We start from the raw sequence: 18,617 nt of genomic DNA, 5'->3' as shown, positions 1-18,617 counted from the left end.
ACAATCAAGATTACCTAGCTGTGCCTATAATTATGATTCGAATTTAAATGCATTTAGCCAGTAGTGCCAGTAGTGCTGTGACATGAAAGGACAGGCACTGGGTGTTTTTTTGATGTTAAAGATTTTCAACTGAGTTTTGGGGGTTTTTGGTTATTTTTTTTTCTATTTGTAGTTTAACTGTAAAATGATCCATAAAAGAGATAACATTTTTTTAACTAATTGAAATCACATAGAAAAAGGTTTGCATATGTCTGGGTAATGAATTTAAAAGGGAAAATTATAGGTCATGTTTGTCTGGTTTTATTTAAATTTACATTCCACTAATGTTCAATAAAAATTACATAGTTGATTCTTTTGCAAAATATAAGTTTGGAAAATATTTAAGAAAAGGAGTTGCAGCTCAACTCATGCTTTTAGCAAAATAATTAATACAAATCCAACAGATTTTTTTTTCATTTAACACTGTATTTCTCAAAGAAAGGTCATACTTGTTGAAGATCCAGAGTTTAAAAATTTATTTTTTTTACTAATATCTCTTTGTAGAGGTATATTGATAAAGGAAACAGAACATATACTTGGACTGCTGTGAATGGCACTGATTACAGGTAACTCACTTCACTGACTTCCTTTGCTTAGTTTAATGTTCTTTTGGTTTATTTTGGTTAATATTTTCAGCATTACACTTTCTGTACTAGCTAAATCAGGCCAAGGTGATTTTTGTATCCAGGCCTGTAAGATTTTCTGGGTTCCTTTACAGATTTCTTTGTTGCTCTGTCTAAGGACTAGAACTCATTTTTTGTCCAATTGTTGAGATTTATGTAGGAAAAAACATTATTTATAATTGAGGTTAAGAATCACTTTTCCTCCTACTTGCTGTATCACAATATGCTGTGATTCTTGTATCCTTTCTATTAGATTCACCCTCTTATTTTAGCTTTTTTTTACACTGTCTCCATGTTCCTGCTTTAATATATGTATTAAAAAGGAAGATGCAATATTTTGGTCTAAATAAAAAAATGTGACCTGTTTTATGTAAACACTTCTCAGTCACAGTCATTGCTTATAACATGATTTTTCTAACCTTCATGTGGGACCTTAGGAGTAGGAGCTGAGCTACTGATTATCTCTGAAATCTGAATCTATTTTTGACAAGTTTAACTAGTTAGCATGGATTCTGCTTTGTATGTAAAAATTACCTGGTCAGTGGCAGCAGGAACAAATGAAATAATGGGTAAAAGTATCCCCCCTTGAATGCAACACTGGCACTGTATATTATTTCAAAAACATTTAAGCACACAGCTCTGTAACATTAGAAAGAATGTAGAAACTCTATATTATCCCAAACAAGTTATGGTTTACCAAGTCCCAGAAAAGTTAAACTACTCTAGTTCAAAACTTCATGGTACAAATATTGAGTCAAATTTTTACCAGAAGTCTGTTTTTGTTGTGGTGAATCACTGTAGTCCTCAGCCAAGTTGGATCCCAGGTTACAGTCACTGAGAATGCAAACATTAATTTGTATATAGAAACAAACAAATCAGTTTTAACAAGAGAATGTAAACCTAGGATCTTTTATTCACCATCCCATTTTTCTGTTGAACTGCCTCTATCTTTATAGGCTGTAAGAAAATAAAGTTTTTTATCAGACTGCCGTCTAGCAATCTTTAGAGAAATACATTTATGTGACTTCTTAGTTCCTCCTGAGCTCCCTGGCATGAGGTACAGCAATAAATCCATGGAGTCTTGTTACAGAAAACCTATTAAACATAAAATTATAGATTTTAATTAGCAATTTCTGCTAGCAGTAACTGCTAATTACAGGTAAACTGCCACTGATTTCCCTAGAGGAGAATTGGTAGAAGGCTATCACTAAATATTCAGCAATCTCACTCACATTCTGTTTAAATGGCAAAGGTGTCATTAAAGGTCAGCTCCTTTATGGCTCAATTGTACAACTTTTTTAATGTTAATTTCTGCAGCTATCCATTAGAAACCATTGCAGTTCTGCACGGATGAAATCCAAGTGCGAAAATTAAGTATGCGACCTGGCAGATGATGATACCTATTTAATGATTACTCATACTTCCTGTCCTTTACATACTTTTTTAGACCTGAACTCTTCTACAGATATATTGAATTTAGCTGCAAATAGTCCTATATATTTTGAACAAAAATAAATATAATCTGAAAGAAAATATGTTGCAAATGCTCTGCAAGTCTTAAAATGAGATTACACAATTATGCTCAAAAGTTATTAGTGGTGACTGCATGATTAAAAACATATTTTGGATCTTGACTATAATGTGAATTCAAGTATTGCCAGATGTATTTTCTAATGAATATTGATAGTGGTTTTATTAGTGGAAGGAGATTCTCTCATTATATTGTGTGCAAATCTGTGCAGTACTAAATGATGTTTTTGTAGTCAGTGATCACTGTGACATTTTACACTGGAATGTTAAATGTGTCAGAAGAAAATACAAGAGATAATTTATTTTTTTTATTTGCAATTATTTGGAAATTCCTTACCTATCTGTTAAAAATGCATTTATGCTTAAAAGTATAAATAAGAATGAAAGTAAATACAGGGAAGCTCAGGACTGGCATAAACCTACTCGTGTCTCTTATGAAGTGTGAGGCTGGTGTGTCACTGTGTGACCATCTCACCTCATCTCATAATGATCCAACCTCCAAACTTATTAATTGCTTTCAAAATACAGAGAAGCTGAAAGTGGAAAACTGCTGCAAATAACATAATTACTTTACTTGTCTAATTTCAATTGCAGCTTGGCATTGGTGTTACCATCATACAGCTTTTATTATATTAAAGCCAAAATAGAAGAACCAATAACTCAAGCCAAATGTAAGTACTGTGAAGGTTCCCTGTTTTTGTCTAGTATTGCCAAATCTCAGATTCACTTAAAAAGCAATGTTTGAAATTCATAACTTTTGTGGAATTCACTGATGGTGTCATGATGTACCCAAAATCTGCAGCAATGATTCTAACCCGTTGTAACATTCAAGGTGCAAGAAATATTCTATAAAAATAGAATATGTGCAGGTACCCCAGTTCCACTGACAATCCCTTCCCCCTTACTCTGTGCCTATAGAATCATTGCTTTGTGTATCCTCTGTTGCTGTCATTTTAAGGGTCTGGATACTGCTTTTTTTTCATTCTATTAGCAAAATGTAGTGATATAAACTATGATAATAAAGCATTTTTTGTATTTTAGTTACAGTATAATATTTAGCAGATGACCTCTGCTGCCTGTAGGAATAAAGCAACGTGAAAGCCCTGTTTGGTTTGGCTTGCAGTTAGGCTTTTATTTTGCATTTTATGTATAGTTTTAGTGGATGTTCGTATTCTGTTTTTAGATTAGACTAATTTCAAACCACTTACCAATTCTGGAGAGATAGCTAGAAATTACACTTTTCAATATTGAAATGCTATTTGTTTATTATGTGTAGTCTAGATAGTACACGAAATAAAACCTATCACAGCCTTTTAACTGTATACTTAGAACAAGTATGTAGTTAAATAGAAAGTTAGAAAAGCACAATGAAACTCTGACAGACATAAATACTGTTAGAGAAAAGTTGGTAGCACTACATCACTTTCCTCTACCATTGCCTCCTGCATATGAAGTGGGATATGGCAACTTTTTAATAATCAGTGATTTATTTTGTAACTTTGTTCAATAGTAAGTAGTTTAAAATTAAAGTTTTAAGGAAAGAATATGGTTCTCTTGATGGATTAGGTCATCTGGTTTTGCACTTATATCAATATAACCTGCAAAACAGACCCTTGAAATAGCCACAGTATATAGAAGGTACTGAGAAATAACTGACAAGGGCATATTCTTCAGTCTTCAGAGATGTTTGTCCTTTTTTTTCCAGACTATAGCTGTATGTAAATTGAACCTTTGATCTATCTATGTACAATATTTTTATTCAAGGGGCTGTTTGAATAAAATATTGGTTTGTGACCCCTTGTGCTTTACCCTGTTTTTTTCTGTTTCCCTGCTTTCTCTTTCTGATGGATAGTCACAAGGAAAAAGGGCAAGTATATTCTTGTGCTCAATTTCCTTCTGTTTACTGCAGTTGATATTTTTCACTTATATTCCTGTTCCTACTGGATATTCTCCTCTGTATTACTCACCTCAGGATTTTCTCCATAATCATTGGATACCATAGCAATAGAAAGGGGAAAAAAAGTGGAGTATTTTTCTGTTTTCATGTACATTTCAATATGTTGCTAATCTCTAATCCTTCTTTGTCTGGTCCTATCAATGTTCAGTAATATCAGCTATTAAAACCATTATTTTCAGTAGGATTGACAGTGATGTTAATACAATTGAAGTTTTTAAACTTTATCGCAGAAAATAGTAGGAGCATTTTTCTTCATTTTCTAACAACTTAGTGTCCCAAATATTTCTTTGTATTGGATTGTAATTCTAATGAAAACATGTCATATGTTTTCATGTTGTCATGCTGATTAAATGTCCTCTTTAAATAAATTGTTAGATATATCTTCTTGTTTCCAGGTGTATGTTGTATATAATGTAATTGCTTCCTATACTGTGAAATACTGAGACGTACACAGTATATTAGTAGAAAAGTGTCTCAAAATAAACATTTCTTTCCAAATTCATGGATGCATGCAAAAGTTAACCTAATAGTTTGAGAAGAGAAATGATGGCAAAAATCCTAATTTAATTACTTGGTGTTTACTCTTCATCTTTGTAGTTACAGAAACACTGAAGCTTGATCATTTTGATGAAGCTGGCTATACGTTTATAGCACCAAGGTTAGTTAATTTCCCAATAATAAGTATTATTTCAGCAAATAGGCATTTGATCAGATTAATGGCACATAAAAAATACAGACTTGACCAATAAAGTTTCATTTTGGTAAAATATTGTCTGTCTTTTCTTCTTGCTGGAAAGTAAACAGCATCTTCAGTCTCTGATTCCTGTTTATATCAATCAAAGAGAGATGTAAAATCTGATATTGATGTTTTAATGGAAAACTTATACATATGTGTTCATTTCTCATGGTTCTGACTTTTAAGATTTTACAACTTTGTACCTTAGGCTCTCATTTTTAAAATAAGTTCCCTAATACCTATGTCAAGATGTTTCCCAACTTCAAGACAAAGGGTTTCAAAGCTCTCTATCACTTAAGGATGAGTTAATTTTTGATTCATTGAACTTAAAAATTATTTAATGATTGAAAATTGATTAGATTCATTAGTTCCCTGGGGCTTTTTATGTGAAATTGTACAGACCTTGTTGTCCTTTTAAATTTATGTTTGCAAGGGAAACCTAGTATGATAAACAGTTTTTAAAAATTGTTTGTCTAAAAGATAGTTATGATATATAAAGGAAATGCTGTACAGTTAAGATCAGTTGAGAATTGTTGCATTCCTTATTTATCTGATAATTTTCTGTATACATTTAAGATTCAATTAATAGATTGATTTCCATGACTAGATTGATGGTATGTAAAATTCTTCTATCTTAAAATGTATCTCAGCTTAACTGTTTAATTTATTTTTCTGAAAGACTGAGGTTATTGATAATCAGTTGTACCAGTTAGCAGTTTCCAACAAATCCCTAGTTGTTAGGCTGTCCTACATCAACAAAGTATGTTTGATATGTGGTTCTGTTTAAATGTGAATATTGGTGTAGTAAGGCAAAGTCTGCCTATAGTGTTTCAGGATCGTGGTAACATAAATAAAAGGTAATACGACATCTTAGTCATATGAAATACTTGAACATACTTCTTTTATTAGTAAAATTAATTAAATATTAAAAGCTCATTTAAAAAAGAGAGGCCCCTGCTTGACTGCTAAATACTCTCTATGTTTTAATTAAAGTTGTTTAACGCCACACACCATCCATTGTTTACCTCCAAAATACCCATGACTTTTATTTTGCTTGCTTGCATTCAGTGAATTACCTGATGATATAGTGCTTTATTACATGGTATAAAGAATAGTTTACTGTTTATTTGTTTTGCATATGTCAAAACAAAGAGTGTTTATATGTTTATGTGGTCTGTACCCTACTAAAACTGCCTTTAATACTTCTTCTGAGTCCTATGAGTAATGGGTTCATAAATCTGGCCTTAGTTGAGCATGAAGTGACTATGTTTCACCAGCAGGCTCTGTGCTTTCCAGTACAGTTTAACCCAGGAGCAGTTTAAATTCACTGGGCATTTTTATATTTAGTTTACAGATTATGATCTCCTAATTTCATAGTCCTGAGTTTTTTCTGGGAAACTATGCCCTATTTCATACATGCAGTTTTTCTATAAATCAGATTCAGGCAGGCACTTGAACACCTTATTTCCTGTAATGCCTGAAATAATTGGTACGGTCATCATTCAGCATTGAACATGGCAGTCACTTGGCACAGTAGTGGCAGCTACCTCATCATAGTAGTACAATCCTGCTGGGCTTTAGAATTGTCTGCTTTAGTAGCAAAGGGAACAAATCTGAGGAGGCTGATATTCTGTTGTTTTTCAGAGAATACTGTAATGATGTAAAAAAATCAGAAAACAACACTGAATTTCTATTAAATTTCAATGAATTTATTGACAGAAATACTCCAAACAGTTCATCATGTAAGTATGCTTCTCAATTCACTGAAATTTTTCCTTAGAAAAATACTTTCTCATAAATGAGAGGTCATGCTCAAATCCTGTGGGTTTGGTTTTTTAGTAGAAATATATCTAGTGTCAGGATTTTCCATCCAAGATAGAGATTGTTAAATTAGTTTGCAAGTTTCTGGCTCTATTTAAGAAAGTTTTCAGGGCATTATGCATCCAGTGTTTTCCATAATTCCTCTCAGCATTCTGTTCAAGCATCAAATAACTTTTTAATACACTGCAAATATTTTGAATATATATTTTTTCACTTCAGTGTATCAGCCAAATTAAGTCCCAAATTGATTCAAACTCTTGTAATGAAATCTTCAGTCTACTTTCTTATAATTTTGTTCCAAACTAAGTAAAGGAGTCCAGAACCAAAACAACCAGAATAAAAGATAAGGAGGTTCCATTACTGGTTCACAAATTGTTTAAAGAGATTTCACTTGGGTTTGAATAGCTCAAGACCACAGATCCATGTAACTGCTGCAGTGGTGAGCCTGGGCTTTGGGATTCATGTTTTGAAATAGGGCCTTAACCTCTGTTTAGAATAAACACTTTTGAATGAACCATCAATAAGGTATTAAAGTCTTGTTTTCATGAAAAATTTGATGTTTGGATTTGGTTTTGCACACACGCATCTGTTTAGCGTTATAAGTAATTTATAAATAGTAGGAATAAACTTTTTTTTTTGTCTTGCATTCCCCAGGTTTTTTTACCATGTTTCTGTCAGGGATCACTGATCAATTCAGAAAGAATCTCTCTGTTAGACCATGTAACTGGAGGAATGTGCACTTAGATATGAGATCTTCTCACAAAAGGCTATTTTTGTGTGCATGTGTAGATGTTTGATGCACTTTTTAGTAGAGTGATCTTATTCATTGACACATTGCTGACTGACTGAAATTTTGTTTGAATCCCTTGACTAAGCATTGAAAATGAAAACATTGACCTCCAATGACTAAAGCAGTTAATAAATAAAAATTCTAGTTTAATATTCACTACTTATATAAGCAAATATTGAGGACACATTTAGTGATATTGTAGTATACAACGGGGCTTAATAAGTAATTATTCCAAAATTCTTTCTACATATTTCTATATTTCATTTTGGAATACATGTCAAAATTGGCTTTTTTAATTTTTCTTTTCCCCCTAATAATTAAGTTACTTTAAAAATAGTCTCCCTAATAAGAAAACAGTTGTAACTAAAGGAATGAATAACACTGAAAGCTAAAAATGCTTTTCAAAAGGAATAATCTATATACTGTAAGAACTTTCTCTTCCAAAGTGGTATTGAAAAAGATACTTGAAAAGCACTCTGACTTCAAACCATCTTTTTAAAGAAATTTAAACACGACATCCCCATATAAAGCTAAAAAGTGTTTTAATAAAAACATGCTTTGAAAATATTTCCAGATTTAACATAGAGGTTTTGCAAAGCTGGGAACTATACCCTTATCACCTTGCTTATTCCTATTACATGAGGATAAGTTTTTTAGGATACAGTGAAGGAAATGTATAAGTGAATTCAGTAGTGTGAGAGCAATCTATTTCACACTAATTAATTGATGTAATTTGACGTTGGCCAGTATGTCTAATAGAAATAGCCCAAATTTTGTGACTAGACAACTCAGAATTTCATTTTAGCTTTTAATGAAACTCCATCTCATATGGTTTCAGATGAGTGTCTTAACTCTTTTGATAGGTAATACCGACATGGTCATTAGAGTTTTGCTCGATGCAGGATTTACGAATGAACTTGCCCAACATTATTGGAGTAAACTATCTCTGTAAGTATTCTTTTTATTGACTGTAATTTTTTTAATGCATTTCAAAGTTTGATTTTAAAATAATATACATCTGTGTCTATATACAGATATGCAGTTAATGTCTACACAGAATAGGTATTTAATACACAATTATGCACTTTAATGGCAACCCTTGACGTAGGAACTTGTGAGATTTTCAGTCAGTTTTCATTTTAAATCTTATTTTTTTACAGTGATGGAGTTGTTGCACAATTTGTTGTTACAGACGGTGGAATTACTAGAGTATTCCCCAAAAGGTAAGAATTATTATAAAATAGTATAATATGATAATTTTGAAATGTGAAAGGGTGGAATGTTAAATAGTGGATTTATTGAATGAAAAACTACAGTCTCCTACAGTCTAATCTGTACTGATAGCTAGGAAATGAATGGAATGTCTTGTTTTTCTTTGGTTTTACCTGTGTCATTGTTTCAAACTGATCCGTAACATTATTTTCATGACAGGTCCGTGCAATCCAAGTTTCTAATCAGTGTAGAGCAGCAGTAAAAGCAATGCTCTTATAGCAGCAGTGGGGCCATGCTAATCCCTAATTGCTCCCAAGCACTCAGTTGTTTGGCAGGCCACAAATACTGGAAGGTAACAGGTGGTTTAATTTTTTTTAGACTAAGATCAGGCCAAACGGTTCAGGGACTTCAAGAGAGAAAAATGTATCATTACCAGAGGACAAAAAGGGAATATGAAATTGGATTTATAATAAACTAGACACCCCCATGAGTAACTGGGAATAGTGAGGGCACCAGTAGAGACATACTGGTAAATTGCAGATTTATCTGGTTTCTTGGTTTATTCTGTGTTTCCCCCAAATATGAAAATAGCAATGAATTTTACTCCCCAGGTCAGTTTCTTTCCTACTTTGCGGTTATTAATGATATTAAATCTTTTAGGATTAAGCTCAAGAGATAGCATGTGCTGTAAAAGTTGGTTTAGATTTTCTTGTAAGTAGTGTTGCTGTTATATTTGACTCCATATATCTAAAAGTGATGAGACAAGATTCATATTGTTCCAAGAATATTATTTTCTTCTTTTTTTCAAAAGCGTTTTTTTTAAAATAATGACACCTGCCAGTTAACCAGTGAAAACTGACAAAATCTGAGGACTAGAAGAATGAATCATTTTTTCCAACTGTGAAACATTAAAAGAAAATAACCTGCAGCACAACTTTAATGAGATTCTGTCTTTTTTGATCACTAATATTTTTTTGTATTTAGGGCAGGAGAAGACTGGTTGGAAAATGCTGAAACTTATGAAGTCAGCTTCTATAAAAGGAGTTTAGATAATAACAACTATATTTTCACAGCTCCATACTACAACAGTAAGTCATCACTGTTTCAAAATGTCAGAGCTAGCTAGTCCAATATAAGTGGAAGTTTTCCATACCAGTCAAAGTCATTGACAAAAGATGCAAGTGGGACACTTTATAAGGAAAGAAATCTTGGGACAATACCCCTTATTAAGGAACAGGCAGCTAGGAGGGCGCCAAACAAGGGTATTTATAATTTTTCATCAACTCCAGTGGCCCTGTATACTCAGAATTAATGAAGTTGAAAACATGCAGAGTACTGGTGTTCATTTAACATATTGAAACACTTTTTTACAGAGATACTTCGGCAGAATTATTTTAACAGGAAGTGAAATAAAATTGCACTCAGAAACAATAACACTACCTAAAAAGTCATATTTGGATTGAGTTCTGTATGCTGCCTCAGCACCAAACCTGACTTGGGGCAGCAGGTAAAAAGGTTCAGAGTTCACAACTCTGTCCACTGCACCACTGTACTGGTTTAAAAGTTAACCAGCAAGGGAAAATGAACTCAATTCAAAAGAGAGATTTATAAGTCAGAATAACAATTTATTAAAATAATGCAATAAGTACAATTATACAGACAGACAATTGGTTTTAACCCACAAAACCCAAATGTATAAACCAGCACCCTAGGGTATGAACAAGAGTGGTGTACCTTGGCCCACCCCCGAGTCCAAAGCAAAGGGAGAGGGGATAAACCTGCTGGTGGGAGAGCTGCTGCAGTCTGGTCAGAAGTGGTGATTGCAGTCCAGTCGAGGGTGGTGGTCTCAGTCTAGTTGAAGGCAGTGGTCTGGAGTCTTCCTCTGGATCCCACGAGAGGTGGCAAGGTTCTGAAACTCCCAGTTATATACTCTCCAGTTCAGGCGGGAGTGCTCAGTCCCTCCCTCAGAGTAGGGAATTCCATAAAAGGGCATGCGGATGCTCAGTCCCTCCTCCATAAAAGGGTATCAGAGCGGGGAATTCCATAAAAGGGTATCAGAGCGGGGAATTCCATAAAGGGGTATCAGAGCGAGGAATTCCATAAAAGGGTATAGGAACATCTTCCCACCTTGCAGGTCTCTACTGACAGCAGTTTCTGGGAAATGGCATGGACGGCTATAGAATACACAGTTTTGGGTTGCACCCATCCAGTGATGAATTGGTCCCAGCCGTTCTAACCAGGACAACCACCTTAATTTAAACTTTGCTTTTGAATTCTATTTCTAATTTATATTACTCACCAAAACCAATTTGTCTGAAATATCGTGACATTTAAAAGTTATATATGCATGAAAGTAAATGCTCATGACTGATGTGAGCAACATTAACCTTCTTAAATCTGTTTGTTTGTAAGCAGATGCTACCACAAACAACATACTCCTCTCCTAAACATGTGGGATATTTTAGTGCTGTTATTTCATAATTATTTATTGCATTTTTTCTCAATAAAATATAAAGAAGATAATTAACTGAATTCCCTGAAGCCTTTGTTGTTCCTCAAATAGCTCCAAGGAATGGAGCTTTAACTTGCCTTCTCATACTAAGCAGTGTTGAAAACAGGCTGAAGTCTGTCAGAACAGTAGTTGTTGGTTAGTGAGTGGTGTCAGTATACCCTGCATTGAAAAATACATAAACAACAGCAGGATAAAATCTTTGGCTGGGATCCTGGTTTTAACAGAGCTGCTCACATGTGTAAAGCTATTCGTGGCTCTGTTTGCAGAAGAAAAAAAGGCTATAGTAACTTTATGAAGCAGTCAAACAGTGCACAAAAAGTGAATGAAAAAAGTAAGCAGAAGTGTTCCTCTTAGTCATGCAGGTGTTGGTGATCTGAGCTACCACAGGTGATGTGTATTACAGCTGGGTCAGTGCTTTTGGATAAGGATTTTTTTAAATCACTCTGGGTATTTGAATAATAATTTAAGTTTCAGAGGAAGAGGCTTTTATATAATCCTAACTTTTTCTATTTGTTTGTTTTTCCCTTTCTATACTGTCAGAAAGTGGTGCCAATAGCTATGAATCAGGTATTATGGTAAGCAAGGCTGTGGAAATAGACATTAATGGAAAACATCTGAAGCCAGCAGGTAAGACAGAATGGTGCTAAAACTCTAAATAGTTTAGTTATTTGGTTGTTGCTCAACAGTGAATTAGAAAGTTAATTGAGATTTCAAAGACACTTCACTTTATAATAACATTATTTTCCATGAAACAGTTCTAACCTTGCTAGAGGAAATCAAGCCAAAGATCTGGTTGTATTTGAGTAAGAGTGCTTAATTTATTAGTCTCATGAAGGATGCTGGTGATCAGACAACTGAGCAAAACTCATGTTTTACCCTTCTGCAGTTCAATGATTTAGATGTTCTTATAATTTTCCCCTTTATTTTAGGATTCTACATTACCTTTTTTTTTCATTTTACTAAAAAAAGTCTTTCATGTATTTCTTGTTAGTTGTTGGAATAAAAATTGATGCAACCAGCTGGATGGAAAATTTCACAAAAACCACAATCAAGAGCCTGGTAAGCAATTGACCAAGTCTTTTTTGAACTTTATTTGCATTTCTCAAAGCTTCAGATGCAAATAGGTCTACTAACTCTTTGTGCCAGAGTCACACTGATGTGAAATTGCCAAGTAGTCGTGGTATTTAAATCATCCAAATGCACAAAATAAATCTATGTTGAAATAGGCTGTATTTTGTACGTGTCTTGCTTTCATAATTATAAAACATGGATAAAGACAAAGAAAAATGACATATTCTAGCCAGTAGACTCTCTACAAGATTATGCTGTAGCAATGAATAAAATCTGCAGAAGAATTGATGAATCTATTTTTATTTAATATGGAAGATGGGTAAGCAGTGAACAGTAAGGATTGATATTGCAACTAACATTTCAGTATTATAGCAGAACTTAAGGAAATAGGTGCTTAACCATATCATTCCATACATCTAATGCTTAGGTGTAAATGGGAAGGAGAGGTTAGATGAAAGGAAAAACATGGAACTGATACTGAATTCATAAAAGAGAGGCACAAAATGAAAAACTTGTCCTGTTCCTGTCTTGATTGATTAATATAACTGCAAAATACAGGTTTTGTAACATTTTTGTGAAGATTACTGTACTTTTGTTTTTTAGTGCAACAGTGAAATCTGTGGCTGTGAGAGAAATAGCATGGTAAGAATATGTTCAGTTTATGATATCTGACAGATTATGAAAATTCACTCATTCTCTCTAGATTTATCTAAGACAAAGATTGTATCATTGTTATTTGAGAGTTAATGTTACAGAAAACAGGGCTTAGTTGTTTGTGTCTTGAGACAGATGAAGGTTAGGAGGGGAGAGGGTGAAAGGGCATAAAAGTCAGGTGAAGTGCCTGTTGCAAGAATCATTGCAGTGAGGTTATAACTAGTGTAAAGAAAAATACAAGAAAAGCAATAGAAAATGATGTGAAGAGAAGTGTGAGAAAAATATAACAGTAATTTGCAAAGCAAGAGACAAATTCTGCGAAAAGAGAAAAATTTTAAAAAATCTGAAAAAAAAAAAGAATATTAGAAGTACCTCAGAGAAGGATAAATGCAGACTGAGAAGCACCAGAGTATGTGATGTGCCTTTTAACAGTCATTAGTCATCCTCTCCCCCTGGTTCTCAGCACATTTATGACTAGGGGACCCCATTGCTCTGCTGGCACTCAGGAGAGCACAGCTCCAGGGACTGTCACCATATCAAGTGTTGCCATGAACTTAAAAGCTTTCCTCTGCTCAGGTCTTCCGAGTTCTTTTGTAGAGTGTGAAGACCATTAAATGTGAGAATTACATCTAAAAAGGGTAGTCTGGGAGGTTATCTATTTGACCTCACTGCTATCTCTCCAATCTCTGGCTGCAAGGATCTTTTACAAAGTGCAAAGCATAGGGAACAAGTGGGCTTCCTGTTACTGCACCTGACAGCTGGAAGAATCCCACAATCCCACTACAGTCCTTGGCAAGTGAAAAGAAGCATGATTAGCAAGCTGAGAGTCTGTCCTTAAGATTTTTACTATTGAAATCTGAAAATGGAAAAGGACTTTAGGCATGGCTGAAGCGCATGAGAAGTTGTAGTCCCTTATTATGTGTTGAGTTTCAATTGTAATCAGATTTAACAAGGATATAGCATTCTTGGAGCTCACAAAGTATTGAGCAAATAAGAATTTACAAAAGAACTTTTATGAAATTAAGCCACAAATAAGCCTTTGATCTGTTCAGACTTTTATTATACTGATAATGCTAATTATTATAGCTTAAACATGGCCCTTGGCTATGAGTTTGTGATTTAGCCTGAACCACATAGATTTGAAGATATTTCTAATGTGTTGAAGAAAAAATAGTTTCTTACAGAGTGCTATATTGACAAATCTTTCCTGTAAAACCTATTTCACTTTCTTACAATAGCATGTGGACTGTGTTATCCTTGACGATGGTGGATTTCTTTTGATGTCAAATCGAGATGAATATACACAACAGGTATGTATATTTTTTAAGGACAGAACATGAAAACCGATAGGAAGAAATTTTAAAGCATCTTTTTACTGTCAACTTACCCTAAAGATAACATTTCTGAGTCACAAAAATATCGCTGGATCAGAAATTCCAGGTTTCTTTATTAGTCTTTATTACAGTCTTATTTATGCTTGAAGATGCCAGACTTCTACCAAGTTGCATTTTTTGTGCTTTGCCCTTAGGCTGATAGGCTGCCAATAGATTTATGATGGTGAGGGCAAGTAGTATGGTATCCCCACACCTTCTTTCTTATATTCCTCTTACTGTTCCCCAGGCAGGGTCTCATTGATACTGCATTTAACTGTGTAACTGGAGAATTTAGAACTCTTCCCTTTGTTATGAGAAAAATACTGGGAAATATTTTACCTGGTGTCTCTATATTCTCTCTCATCAGATTGGAAGATTCTTTGGTGAGATTGATCCTGGCCTGATGCGAAACCTGATTAACATGTCCCTATATGCCTTCAACAAGTCATATGACTACCAATCAGTCTGTGATCCCGAAGAAGAACCAAAGCAAGGAGCTGGACTTCGTTCTGCTTATGTGGTCAGTAGTCCCGTGTACAGTGGCTGACATTCCATTAAAAGTCTCCAGGTATTTATATAAATAACATAATCACTTGTTTTTTTCCCAGCCTACGATAACAGATATTTTGCAACTAGGATGGTGGGCTTCAGCAGCTGCCTGGTAAGTACAAGTGTGTAGGAAATCTCTATGTCCGAACTATAATTATTCAGTGGGTTGAGACTGTATTTAGCTTGGGTTAATATTTCCCCCTAAATTCTTAGCTATGTCTCCAAACATGACCATTCTATCAACAGGTGAATTCAAAACTGCTCTTGCCAGGTTTTATGATTGTGTGTCCTGACTCTACAAAATCAATGTCAGGAAGCAGACTTTGGATTAGTGGCCTAAGTACCATTAGCAGTTGTGAAGGTTCAGTCGAAATTATTACATTTAGAATCACTTTTCACTTGGTTGCTGATTTCAGAATATCATCTTTCCCTTTTTCTAGCAAGAAGTCCTAAGAAAATCAGTAAATCATTTTACAAAACACATGAATCATAGAATTGTTTGGGTTGGAAGGGATGTCTAAAGGTCATCTAGTCCAAATCCTCCTATATGAGCAGGGCCATCTTCAACTAGATCAGGTTGCTTAGAGCCCATTCCAACTTGACCTTAAATGTTTCCAGGGATGGGGCATCTACCATCTCTGTGGGCAACCTATGCCAGTGTTTCACTGCCCTCACCATAAAAAATATTTTCCTTGTATCTCTCTGAAACTACCTTCTTTTAGTTTAAAACTATTACCCCTTGTCCTGCTAAAAACTTTGTCCTTCTCTTTCTTAAATGGCCCTTAAAGTACTGAAAGGCCACAATAAGGTCTCCCTGGAGCCACCTTTTATCCAAACTGAACCCCAACTCTCTCAACCTTTCCTTGTGGTAAAAGTGCTCCATCCCTTTGATCATATTTGTGGCCCTCCTCTGGACCCACTTCTTTTTCCGTGTTGAGGGCTCCAGAGCTGGAGACAGTACTCAGGTGAAGTATTTTACCTGTTTCAGATTGTGTAGATTGACACCCCTATCAGCTACTTCCTCCAGCACCTCCCAGCACTGGGATAAGAAATTGGGATTGACCTGATACTTTTGTATTGGTGTGGATTGCACTCTTGGAGACAATTCTTTTTTCTAAAGCTTCATGTTGCCTTTTTTTTTTTTTTAATTACTGAGCTGGAATAAATTACCTACTTTATTAAGCTAAGAGTTAAAATATATACCAGCTGAAAAAACATATAGTAATTTTCTCACAGAAGCACTATGAAGATTGTATGTTGATTTTTATTGTTGGTTACATTTTGTTAACAGGAAGAGCAATAATCTCGGTTTTCTTGGACAACAGCAAACCTCAAAAACTGAAGATGGGCAATAATCCAGTAGAGAAACTTGAGTTCTCCTCAAGAAACTTTAGTTTATCAGTGTTCAAATCGAACTTAGTGGTCTGGACTCAATTTAGAACTGAGGGTTTTTTTGTATGAAGTTTAACTTGAATGCACAACATTAAAGCACTTACTATGGGCATGTTTTTAATGGAATCTAGGTCAGAAGCAGGCAAAGAAGGCCATTAAGCAAGCAGAGTGAAAAGGGCTGACTGAAAAATGGATTCAATGAGGCACCTGGCAAAAGCAAATGCAGGAAAATAAAAGAAACCAGGTTATTAAAGAAAGATATAATGTTTCAGGCAAAAATGTGGGATAAAGGTGTGAGTGATCATGTTCAAAATTTATATGGGATACATCAGCATTTAGTTAAGAGAGTCTGTATCATTTCCCCTTCAGGCTCCTTTAAGTCAGAAGATTTAAGTTTTCCCAGGCTGCCTTTTTCTTTCAGTTCCCTGTAAATTCTGTGGTAAGCCATTACAAAGGATTACCATTTTCTGTCAGCAAATTGCATCACTATTGAATGGCACCAGGTCTCTTCTGATCCATGGCTGCTGTGTGCTGTCCCTCTGATGATTCAAAGCACAAAGCTGTGGATGTGAATCCAGAACTCCTTCAGGCAATGCCTTCATGGGAAAGGTGACAGGCGTATTCAGTTTCTTTACATTGGAAGCATGCTGGATAAGGAGAAAAGGAGAAAAAACTGTGAGGTTGAATGAAGTTATACACACCCTTTTCTCTGCAGAACAACTGTTAGGCCAGAATGAGATAAGAGATCAGGTCCTATTTGTGGGTAAAAGTAAACCTAAAACTTTACAACTGGAAAACATAACTTTGGAAGGTTTAATCAGAAACAGGGAGTCAAGGAATATACTTGTTGCAGTTCTCATTTTGATAGGCTCTTAGAGGAGAAGGGGGCTGTGTATGTGACAAGTTGGTACCTGCTTTAAGTAAATAAAATTGGAAAAATACGATCATCAGTGAAGAAAAATAATTTTAAATAAATGAAGCTCTTTAAGCCTTAGTGTTTTGGCAACAAGTAGGAAGAAAATACAGTCCTTAACTCAACAGCAGGAATAGAGAAGATTTTAAAAGTCAATTGTTACAGTAATGTTTTTTTATAATATACTTGCAATATTCTGGTGTTGGTCTCCTTCTTAGCAATTTAATGAACCTTAATCAGTGTAAAGTATCTAAGTCAGGAGAATTTTTCCTGAGTGTGTTCAAAAGGAGTTCTGGTTGGCTGAAGTGTTAAGAGGAATGTCAGCATACCTCTTCCACCTCCTGCAGAGCTATAAAAGGAGTGCATGGATGGCATGATAACTTTTCCATTATGTGAGTTATGGGCACAAGTTATAGTAAATCTTGACAGTAGAATAAAAGATTAGTATGAAAGACCTGTGAGAATGCATGAAAAGAAAACCAGAGTCAAACTGTAAGGTTTAAAGAAACACAGCTTTAATAACAGGCAAAAGTGTAAAAAAAAAAAAAGATTTTATTTTTAATAACTCGTATTTGACTAGTTTTTAAGTATCCATTAAATACATGGAAGAAAAAGAGCATTTAACAAATACATGTTGTCTTTCTGTGTTCAGGTCTATCTTACAGCAGCTGTTTTTGAGCTTGACTTTTCCACGGTTCCTTGAAGCAGGTAAGTCAAGAGAATGTTAAAGAGTCAACTTTGAGTGAAGTAGAAGGTAAGAACCTAGGCTGGGAGCCATATTTGGATCTCCCCATTACGTCTGTGACTTTAAATGTCATCGTTTATTTATCTTCTTTTCTTTTTTCTTTCTGTCAGCTGATATGGAAGATGATGATTTCGGTGCTGCTCTGCCTAAAACAAGCTGCATCACTGAGCAAACTCAGTATTTCTTCGAAAACGATGATAAATCCTTTGGTGGGATTGTAGACTGTATAAACTGCTCCAGGTAAAATTTCTTCAATGTAAATAATAACTTTGGGATTGCCATTTATTTTACAAAAGATAATGACACTGTTATAAGAACAAAAAATATATTTTGGATTAATTTCACCAAACTTTCATAACCAAGACAGAGAAGTGTATAGGCAGATAAATTCTAACAATTAAAGGATTGTAGAAATACTCTAGTCAATTTTTTTAGTTTATAGTCTCTATATGCTTCATGAAAACTGTATTTCTATCTCTGTTACAATTTGATTTTTTTGACATAATTTATTATGTCAACTTAAAAGCATTCTGTGATATTCTGAGGGATATAATTTTCTTTAATCTGGTTATGTATTGAAATTTTTGATGGTCAAGAAGATTATGCAATTTATCTTCTAATTTACCTTCTATTCAATAGTGCTTATGATTTAAGAGCTGTGAGTCTTATAAAGCAAACAAAGCTATTTTATTTTGTGATT

At 34.4% G+C, this 18,617-nt stretch overlaps 1 protein-coding gene across 2 annotated transcripts in view; it reads left to right on the top strand.

The window, feature by feature from the left end:
* The window catches only part of CACNA2D1 (calcium voltage-gated channel auxiliary subunit alpha2delta 1), a 383,935-nt gene that overhangs the window by 347,000 nt on the left and 18,318 nt on the right, over positions 1 to 18,617 (top strand). For both annotated transcript variants that reach the window (XM_027679464.1, XM_027679465.1), the window contains 15 exons: positions 544 to 605; positions 2,787 to 2,863; positions 4,747 to 4,807; positions 6,530 to 6,627; positions 8,360 to 8,444; positions 8,657 to 8,719; positions 9,693 to 9,796; positions 11,761 to 11,847; positions 12,212 to 12,279; positions 12,895 to 12,933; positions 14,184 to 14,255; positions 14,686 to 14,838; positions 14,927 to 14,979; positions 17,825 to 17,880; positions 18,028 to 18,157. In XM_027679464.1, coding sequence (XP_027535265.1) covers positions 544 to 605; positions 2,787 to 2,863; positions 4,747 to 4,807; positions 6,530 to 6,627; positions 8,360 to 8,444; positions 8,657 to 8,719; positions 9,693 to 9,796; positions 11,761 to 11,847; positions 12,212 to 12,279; positions 12,895 to 12,933; positions 14,184 to 14,255; positions 14,686 to 14,838; positions 14,927 to 14,979; positions 17,825 to 17,880; positions 18,028 to 18,157 — 1,208 coding nt within the window. The remainder of the gene's footprint in view (positions 1 to 543; positions 606 to 2,786; positions 2,864 to 4,746; positions 4,808 to 6,529; positions 6,628 to 8,359; positions 8,445 to 8,656; positions 8,720 to 9,692; positions 9,797 to 11,760; positions 11,848 to 12,211; positions 12,280 to 12,894; positions 12,934 to 14,183; positions 14,256 to 14,685; positions 14,839 to 14,926; positions 14,980 to 17,824; positions 17,881 to 18,027; positions 18,158 to 18,617) is intronic.

The sequence above is a fragment of the Neopelma chrysocephalum genome, unplaced genomic scaffold, assembly GCF_003984885.1.
Source record: "Neopelma chrysocephalum unplaced genomic scaffold, ASM398488v2 Primary Assembly neopelma1_45, whole genome shotgun sequence".
Classification (NCBI taxonomy): Eukaryota; Metazoa; Chordata; class Aves; order Passeriformes; family Pipridae; genus Neopelma; species Neopelma chrysocephalum.
This window is presented reverse-complemented; position numbering and strand designations above follow the sequence as displayed.